Source organism: Pygocentrus nattereri, chromosome 2, assembly GCF_015220715.1.
Source record: "Pygocentrus nattereri isolate fPygNat1 chromosome 2, fPygNat1.pri, whole genome shotgun sequence".
Classification (NCBI taxonomy): domain Eukaryota; kingdom Metazoa; phylum Chordata; class Actinopteri; order Characiformes; family Serrasalmidae; genus Pygocentrus; species Pygocentrus nattereri.
Genome location: NC_051212.1, coordinates 54,504,158 through 54,514,442, shown reverse-complemented (window position 1 = coordinate 54,514,442; position 10,285 = coordinate 54,504,158). Strand labels below are relative to the sequence as shown.

The 10,285-nt window shown below is 42.9% G+C and overlaps 1 protein-coding gene across 1 annotated transcript; it reads right to left on the bottom strand.

Moving 5' to 3' along the window:
- Positions 1–437: 437 nt before the first annotated feature.
- LOC108430715 (putative ferric-chelate reductase 1) lies at positions 438–5,179 on the bottom strand. The gene is made up of 7 exons (XM_017703366.1): positions 5,120–5,179; positions 4,088–4,170; positions 3,746–3,934; positions 3,025–3,126; positions 2,760–2,934; positions 1,901–2,071; positions 438–872 (listed from the first exon to the last, which is right to left on the bottom strand). Exons 2-7 carry the CDS (start codon positions 4,166–4,168, stop codon positions 826–828), a joined length of 765 nt encoding a protein of 254 aa, XP_017558855.1. The 5' UTR covers positions 4,169–4,170; positions 5,120–5,179; the 3' UTR covers positions 438–825.
- Between the last annotated feature and the right edge of the window lie 5,106 nt (positions 5,180–10,285).

Here is a 10,285-nt window from a genome sequence, read left to right as displayed (position 1 = left end):
TCCTTTTTTCTGAGGTCACTACAACAATAAACAAATAAGCGAGGACGAGCGGAGCGATATGATGTTCGGCCAGTTGACCATGGCTTCATAACATTCCTCCAGTGCGCCCATGTTCACACGCACCCAGGCGGTCATGTGCAAAAATCCAGGCACCCTCAGTCAAACTACATTTGGTTGAATTCCGAAGTGGAAATGTGGAACTGCCAATTTTACTGCATGGTTTCTATTTATTTGCTGAGTTTAAGTGATACTTTATTAATCCCACAAATGGGGAAATTCCACCTCCGCATTTAACCCATCCGTGAAGTGAGCACACACACACACACTAGGGGGCAGTGAGCACACTTGCCCGGAGCGGTGGGCAGCCCTATACACGGCGCCCGGGGAGCAGTTGGGGGTTAGGTGTCTTACTCAAGGACACCTCAGTCATGCGCTGTCGGCCCTGGGGATTGAACCGGCGACCTTCCGGTCACAGGGTCAGTTCCCTAACCTCCAGCCCATGACTGCCCCGAGGGAATACCGTCTGCAAACTCCACATTTTCTCCCATATGTTAAATTCAGCAAATAAACAGTAATTATGTATTAAAAAGTGCAGAGATATGGCCTCTGTAGGGTCCATCAGCTTATTCACTAAGAAAATCAACAACATTTCCTATGCCACTGTACATCCATCCATCCATACATACACAATCAGTCTACCTAACACACACACAGAGACCCAGATGGCCGTGTTGGGCTGCCTTTGTCTCAGTTAGCCTGTGTACTTCATACGCAGCTCATAAACCCTGAGAAACATTTTCATTAAAGGTGAAGTCAGGAGGTCCTTTATGACAGGTGGAGGAGACCTATGGCACTGAGCAGGATGGCCAGCGCTGAGAGAGAGAGAGAGAGAGAGAGAGAGAGATGATTAGCCCTTTAAGGCATAAGGCATTTGGGCTATATTTGAAGTAAAATCACAAATAAAAAAAAATCTATTTTGAATAACAAATAGTTGAATATTGTGGTGGCTGTCACTTCCTCCACGATCCAGATGGGAGATATGCAAATCTCGGGGTGGTATGCAAATCTGTGCCATGTGGTATGCAAATGTGTGCCAAAGCTACGACCTCCGCGATTCATCTTCTGCACAATGCCACATTGTTATGTACTACCGTACGCGCCCTCGCCTCACTGAAACCTCAGAAACCCCGCCCCTTTCCTCCACTATCCTCAGCGCCTCCATTCTGAACAGACGAGGCAGAACAGAAACTGCTAACGATCAGAGCTGTTCAGCCCTGCTGTCGCTTGATTTCACTCGCTCAGATTTGAGTCTTTATCTCTAAGCTTGGTGGCACTAGTGAGCCGAATTTTCTGGTGGTTTAGCTTCCGTTGGTGATGGTACAATATAGATCAATACTAATTCACTGGCTTGTCCACCGTGAGCTGCTTTTCCTGTTCCATTAGCTTGGAGAAGTAATGCTCGTCCGACTGCTGGTCTACTATGACTGTTGACCAGGAGAAAGCCCACCGACAATTCGAGACAACTTTGCCGGGCTTGGCTGTCATTATAACGCTGGGAATGCAGCTTGCACTTTTATACTGTGACACATTTTGTGACGCAAAATCTCTCATTTGTGTGAGGTTTCCGGCCTAAAAGCCAACTTTGCAGTGAACCGAAATGCTTACCTCGCAGAGTCATAGGCTAATTCTGCACTCTGACGAAATGCAGGTAAGAAAAAAGTCACATTCTGATTACGACAATCTGCCGCCTGGTAAAACTTTGCAGAAATTTGGGAAAAGCTCTCTCCACAGGCTTCCTGCCACTGCCACCCCCACAAACCCCCACAGAAATGAAAGAGGGGCAAAACCGAAGTCGCCTCCCTTCGCTGTGATGTGAAAGTAATGCGGAATGCATGTTTACCATGAGCCACGGGGTTGGTGAGAGAGTCACTACCGCTTGCTGTAGTGGCCGCCACGGCTGCAGCAGTGGTGCTGGAGGTGGAGCTGGTGGTGTTGGTGTTGCTGGTAGGATCAGCCAGATTCAGCGCTTTTCCAGAGAAGTACTGTGAAACAGGGAAACCCAGGGTGGCTCCTGTAGAAATGCAGCAGAAAAACCTCAGCACTTCACCTTTCCATGTTGTTAAAGGGCCCAGTATTATTTATTTATTCATTTATTTTAATTAATTAATTCATTTTCATTTTATTTTTATTGTTTCTACGCTCACTGTCCGCTTTATCAGCTCCACTGACCGTTTAGTTCCACTCTGTAGCTCTACAGTTACAGACTGTAGTCCATCTGTTTCTCTGATACTCTGTTACCCTGTTCTTCAGTGGTCAGGACCCCCATGGACCCTCACAGAGCAGGTGGTGGGTCATTCTCAGCACTGCAGTGACACTGACATGGTGGTGCTGGAGTTTTTAAACACCTCAGTGTCACTGCTGGACTGAGAACAGTCCACCAGCCAAAATTTCCAGCCAACAGCGTCCTGTGACCACTGACGAAGGACCAGAGGACGAGCAACACAAACTGCAGCAGCAGCAGATGAGCTGTCGTCTCTGACTTTACATCTACGAGGTGGACTGACAAGATAGGAGTGTCTAATAGAGTGGACAGTGAGTGGACACAGTGTTTAAAACTCTAGCCACGCCAATGCAACCCCGGTGGCTGGCCAGAGGTTTTAGATGTTTTTTTGTTTCTCAGCTTTTCTTTGTTCCTTTTGTTACTGCACCTCTAAGCCTGATATATGTAAATGAGCTCTGTTCTGACTGGCTGGACTGACCGTTAGTGGTGCCGCTGAAGATAGTGACATAGTAACTGATGTTGGTGGAAGCTTTGCTTGTGCTCGTGCTCATGTTCCCAACCGTTAGGTTGCTGGAGGTGTTGAAGGTACACTGGGTAAAGCTCTGGTTCAGGCTTTGGTTGTACGCTGAACCCAGGACTGTGTATACAGTGTTCTAGAAGAGAAAGAGAGAGGAACTGAGTCAAATGCACCTCAACTGCAGGCAGCTATAATAAGTGCCGCAGTCAGACGAACGGTTCCTTACCACGGTAGTCTGATTCAAGCCACTTGTGGTGTTAGAGGCTGTCTGGAAGAAGAACGTGTTGCTGTTGTTGTTGGTGGCGCACACAAACACAATGGTGGCTCCCTGCAAAGAGAAAATGTAGTAGGATTGATAAATTGTGCTCAATCTGACCACAAACATGAACTAACAAGATGAAAAGGTCCATCCTGAATGGAATGAAAAACCCATTGCTGACAGGTGTATAAACTCAAGCACATAACCATGCAATCCCTAGACAAACAAGTAAACTTGGCCCTGTCATAGGATGAAATTTCTGTGCTGCTAGGTCTGCCCTAGACAACTGTAAGTGCTATTATTGAAATGCTAGTGTCTGGAAGCTTAGCCACGAAGCAGTAGACCACACAAACTCCCACAATGGGGATAAAAATTGCATATGTTCTCTAAAAATATTTTCTCGGAACATGTTATACAAACTATCCAACCTATTTCTGTTCTTAGAGGTGCAATGGCCTCTAAGAGTCCTGCAGAAAGGGGTTCTTGTACATCTAGAAAGGGTTCTTCTATGGCATTGCTCATAGAATGCCTTGTAGATCTTTCCTTCAGTGAGGGTTTTGAGAAGGAAGTAAACGGTGGGAACAGGTTTGGTGGCATTTTCCCGCGTTCGTGATATATCAGCAGATGGCAGATGATAGTGAGTGGGTGAAAGAGCGTGCCGTGTAGCAGGGTGTGGCATGTGGCATACCACATTTGGGTCGGAGGCCAGGCCCAGTGCCACGTAGCCAGAGGTGGGACCCCTGAGCTCGAAGTTCAGCGTGCCGTTGGACAGGTACTGAGTGGAGCCGAAGTAGCAGGTGGAGGAGTTTACTACAGGGTCACAGCTGGGAAAGCACAGCTTAGAGGTTCCACAGCCGGATTTAGTGATGTTGATGCTCTGTCAATCAGAACAGAAGGTCATTAGCATTGACATTAGCTTATCTGTTACTTGGAGGAGACTTTGCAATGGTGACTGAACATGTTGGGCCTGGGGGGGGTGGGTTACTCATACCATCAAGGGATGGTGAGACAGAGATAGTTCTATTCTTACCGACGATGTTAGGACTGTCTGGCCTTCGATGCGAGACACAGCACACATAATCGCAATAAACACCAGTAGTTTGGCCTCCATATCTAAAACATATACACAGAGATTGCTTCAATTATATATATATATTATAAATGCAATAACTAAATTAACAATACAAATACATACATATATATATATATATATGAGCTTTACTTTATATACTTAATAAATATTTTGTGTTAATTTTTTAAATACATATTTTATACACTAAAACCAATTTTAATACCATATTAAATGAATATATATTTATATGTACAGCAGTACTAATGTTGTATAATTGTTCAACAATAAGTGCAACTGTATGTAAAATTGCAAAATTGCAAAAAATCTGAAAATAAATGAGCACAGGAAACAGACTTAAAGATGCAAATTTTTCCCATGAAAAAACACATAAAATGTGCCATAACTTTCTCACCGGCCACATTTTATGTATAGTTTTTTCCCCGATATTTTCAATTCGGTACATAAAGAGCAACTGCTTATTAAAACGTGCAGAAGTGTGTTCACTGTGGAGGATACGTTCACTTATTTACACTTAGATTTTATATATATTTTAAAAAATGCAAATAAAATTTTTAAAGGCACGCTGGCCACTGACATTATTTTATTATGACTGCTTTTTGTACTAATTTGTTGCTTTTTAATCTTAAGTTAGTGATAACTTGTGAGTATGCACAGCTGTAGGTATATAAATGTTAAATTAACATATAAACTATAAAGATAAATATAAATAAATGTAAACATTGCAACATAAAGTGGCAATTGTTGATATATCAAAGTTATTATATTGCTATCCGTTTAATATGGTTAGTTTTTTGGAAGAAAATTGGTTTTAGTGTATAAAATATGTATTTAAAAAATTAGCACAAAATATTTATTAAGTATATAAAGTAAAGCTCACTGGTACATTTACATACAAGTATATATGAAATGCTTCTTCTTAGCTACAAATGAAAAACATGAAACAGCAGTTATTCTTATTTTTGTCTTTACCTGTGTTAGTAGGTGGGCAGTGGTGTGGGCAGCGATGTGTCCAATGGGCTGGATGCTTGCTGAGAGTAATGAAGCAGCACTACTGTGCGCCTTTTAAATGTGGAGGGTGTGGCCACTCTGTAAACCATATCAGGGACGTGTTCTGAATGTAGTGGAACAAGTTCTAGAGCAGGATGAGGATGCAAAAGCACCGAAATCACTTCAGCCCCCCTCTACCCTGTTCATTGCTGGTCAGTTTATTGCCACAGCACTGCTGTTGTCCAGATGTTATCTGGGCGGTGGTCCATGCTCAGCACAGCAGTGGCACTGAGATGGTAGTGTGTTTCTGGGGTTCTTACAGACGTGGGTGTCACAGATTATCAGACAAGATCAGCAGAAGCTGACCATTGATGAAATGCTGGAGGTCTATAGAAACTGACCAGATAAGCTATAGTCTCAGGAGGAGCTACAGTGGAGGGGTTTCTGATAAAGTGGCCGGGGGGATATTTTTACTGATAAAGTTTGCCAGCGAGTAGACATCAAGTTACAGACTGCCTATAGGGATCTTTCTGAAGGCCTTCGGTCTATCACTCTACCTCAGGAGCCAAAATGAGCTGAACATGGTGAAGAACCAGCTAGAACGTCATCAGAGAACCATCCTGGTCAATGGCAGAGATGGTACGACACCCACAAAGCTCTAAAAACAGCTGTTTTAATCCAAGCTCTTCACTTAAAGCCATGAGAAATCAAAGTTACATAATTCTTCTCACCCCAGATGTAATCGGTCAGCCAAGACTCGCCTGGAATCCGAATATATCGCTTCTTTAGATTACAGCTGGAGCTACTGGTCCACTCTGGACCAGCTCAAATCACATCCAGGTCTTTGTGAGGGTGGAACAGACTTGTGGATGTGGTTTAGAGCACAGGAACGGTCAACTAGGAGCTTTAAAAATGAACAACTTCACCCTGTAACTTCACCTTCAGCAGGTGCTGTGCCGGAATCGGACTCCCCTTTATGTACATAGATGCACAGATGCTAGATTACTTTTTATAAATAACTGTTAATCAGTTAAACAGAAGTAACCGAAGTAAACAGTGTAATCTCCAGCATCCATGAGCTTGCGTGAACATGCGTGAACATGAAGGAAAGTGAGATTTTAGCACAACACCCTGTTGTTTAGTGCTGCCTGGCTCTGAAGGGGAAGTAGGAGCTCGGAACTTTTGACCTCAGCATGTTTGACGGAAAAAACACTGTTGCCTCTATGAAAGTGAGTATTGCTGGGGACAGGCTAGCCGTTAGAAATAAAGGTACCATGCAGGTACATGATTCGCTCATCAAGGTACAAACAGTGTAGATGTTCCCTCAAAGGTTCTACAGTGGTTCTAAGGTCTGATTGTGGAGCTTAAATCAGTTCCTCCAGGTGAAAAGTTGGTACTTGTTCCTTTTCATAACCGAATGTTTTAAAACAGAACAGTAGAATAAAAGCCTGGAGGCGAGGCGGGGTGTGTGGAGTCAGCACAGATTAGAACAGATCATTTCAGTGGATTACGGTTCAGTGATGTTCCCTAACTAAAGGCACTGAGATGGAGCCCTGAGGGGACCACCACAGGGATAAGGTACTGCCCCAGTGACAGTGTGGTACCTTTTTTTCTGAGAGTGTAGGAGTGATAAGTTTAGCACTTATGAGATGTTTACCTTCCCAAAGCAGTGAATTTTATGGTTAGTTATAGATTTGACCTACTACTGTGTCTGTATGTTGACTGATCGAAAGCAAACCTCAGTGAAAAGTATAGAAATGGTGCTGTTTATTGCTGCTGATGGTGTGAACTTGATCTTGATTTGACATCATACACATATATCTGTTTTTTCCCAGTCTGAAGTTTGAAATTCCAGGTTATGAGCTTTGAACAACTGAACAAAACAGCTGCAATCCAGCTACACGGTGAAGTTTTGTTCAACCCCCATGGACCCTCATGGACCCTCACAGAGCAGGTACTGTTTGGGTGGTGGGTCATTCTCAGCACTGCAGTAACACTGACGTGGTGGTGGTGTGTTAGTGTGTGTTGCGCTGGTGTGAGTGGATCAGACACAGCAGTGCTGCTGGAGTTTTTAAACACTGTGTCCACCCACTGTCCACTCTATTAGACTCTCCTGCCTCGTCGGTCCACCTTGTAGATGTAAAGTCAGAGACGACAGCTCATCTGCTGCTGCACAGTCTGTGTTGGTCGTCCTCTAGTCCTTCATCAGTGGTCACAGGACGCTGCCCATAGGACGCTGTTGGCTGGATGGTTCGAGATGAAGAAAGCTGCAGTCAAGGGGTATGAACTGTTTCACCCTTCGCCCCTCATTGCTCACTAGCAAATGATATTGATCGTGGTTGGCTTGGTGGTCCTGAGCTATTTGCTTGTACCACTCATAGCAAGAAAACAGTGTCTCAGGCATCAGGCAGCATATTCATTACTGTGTGTGAGGCCTTAATGAAGGCCTGAGAAGTTTTGGAGATGCTTTTACAGAACAAATTTGGGTGACTATTGACTTCTTGTGTTTGTTATCCTAATAGCTCCGGAGTTTAACCAAAGAAGCAAAATTTGAAGAACAAATGCAGGCTGGGCAGGGGGACTAAAGAATTTAAATGGCACGGTACACTGTAATCAGATTACTTTACTGAATACTTACTGCTGAACTATAAACTAATGATTCATTTACCTCTAATGTCCTCTCTAAACACCAAGCAAATCTACACCAAGTGTGCTTCATTTACAAATGAACAGCCAATCAATCTTTATCTACATTAAACAAATGAACCGTGGTGTGTTTAAGCGATTGGTTTAGGTAAAATGAGTGAAAACTGATCCGAAAGGGATTCGATTCCACTGAAACTGAATGAAATTGTTCTGAAATGTTCCGACTTTGTTCCATCAACAGCTAAACGTTCTGTTGAGGTGTCAAAGACGACGATACAACTGAATGGAAAAGTGCTGCATTATTGAACGACTGATTTTCTTCAGTGCACCCCACCAGGTATCTAATATCCCATCCACCATCTCCTCCGGATACCCGCCCGCTGATGATACGCAGTGGACAGTTTCTAGTATCGCTGCTCTCTCGGCTCCGGGCGCATGTTGCCTTATGTGGTCAGACGGATGCAGGGCTCTTGCTTAATTCCAGAATTTTACTGCAGCTGAAGGTATGAATGAACAAATTCCTCAGTGATGAGAATCAGTTCATGTGACTCTGGCGTGAAAGACGTATGGCCACATTCCTGTTCACCTGCTCTCTTACTTTAGAACAATTCCATTACAGCGGAATAATAAACGAATGACGCACTATGATGAGTACAGAGGAACGAGACCGTTCCTAATTTTATTGTGGCACAAGTTTACGAAGCAGGTTCAAAAGAGTGGCCAGCAAATGACACTGCTGAAAACAATCCATGCAGTCAGGGCAGTTTTCCGAACAGCTGCAGGCCCTAAGCCACATCCTACTTCATGGCCAAGTTTATTCTGATCAGAAAGAAATAGGAAAATGTCAATACACATATTCTAGAAATGATATTGATAATTTTTAAATAGGTGAATATTCTGGGCCTGGGTTGGATTTAGGGGTTCAAATTTGGGTGACTATTGACTTCTAGTGTTTGTTAGCCTCTTAGCTCCGGTGCTTAAACAAAGAAGCAAAATTTGAAGAGCAAATTTGTTGGTCAGGGTTATTAAAGCGTCAGAAATCATGATATACGTCTCTCAGACTGTAATGAGATTATTTTACTGATTGCTTCCTGGTAAAAATGAGCTACTGACTCATTACTTTACTTCTAAGGTCCTCTCTAAACACCAAGCATGTCTGTACCAACTGTGCTTTATTCAGAGATTAACAGCCAATCAAGTAAACATCATTAAAACTGTTATTAGTGAAGAAATTAACGGCTGATGTTTTTTGAGAAAACAGCTCAATTGTAAAACAGCGTCTCGGTCATCAGGCAGTGAATTCATAACCAGTTCATGTAACATATTTCTGTGAGGAGCTTTTTTTTTTTTTGTTCACCACTGTGAACAGCTCTGGCTCGGTAAGTTTACCTAGAACTGAGCGTTTCACGCCAAACCACTCTGAACAACGTTAATCATTTAGTTATGCAGAAATTACGTAATTATGTGTTTGCATTTAAATATTATAGAAAAGCAATGGTAACGACTCCAGACTTGTAGGGGTTAAACAGCAAAGAAGGCTGCTGTTCCTAGACTTCCACCTGGTTAACCAGCACTGTAAGTATACAGAGAAAGTGCCTCGCTAAAACCCCTCCTATTGGCTGAGATTCAGCAGTATGCTTTCTAATACATAAACCTGTATGTTCAGATGATGTTACACACACACACACACACACACAAATGCACGTTCCTCCTCCTGCTACTGGGTTAAATGGCAAGCTATGGTTCTTCAGCTCTTCACAAGTTCAGACAGATCCATTAGTTTATTGCATAAGTCATTTCTTTTAGCCTCAGGTGAATCATGATTTTCACAGATGGAGGGGAGTTTGTGAAGCGTTAGGTGGTGCCTAACAGTAAAGGTGCATCTCAGGAAACCTTCAATTTTGCAAGCATATGTAAACACAGTGTTACAGTTTCTGACAAGGGAAGAAGAACAAGGAAATGACCAGCCAGAAAAAGGAATAGGAGTAAGGATGCATGGTGGAAGGGTAAGGAGGCAAAACAGAGGAAAAGGTAGAAGAGGCCAAGGACATAGGGACAATGTCCAATCCTGAAGAAATGTTGTCAATAATGGCCTTACAATGGTAGAGACTGGCCGAAGGGTATGGCCAAAGGTTGGGAGAATAACTGTGTCCTCAATTATTCAGCTGTTTCATAGAGAGAACAGGTGTGTCATCCAACTGTGTACTCATTACTGTAATGCTGTGTACTTACTGTAACCCTTCATATTACAGTATTCGCATGTTGCAGTATATAGTAAATATCTTAATGTAGCTGCTTACTGTATATATATTGTAATATACAAATACATGTACATACTGTATGTGGAGTATTTATAGCATATATAAATATCAACCTATTTCTTGAATTCTTACTCAGTCTTTTGCATTACTGCATTTGTTTCAGTGCTGCCTAAGGGGTGTTTCATGTGTCTACGTATTTAGGCCCCGTCCCATTTCTTAATTTCACCCCTACCCATTGTTT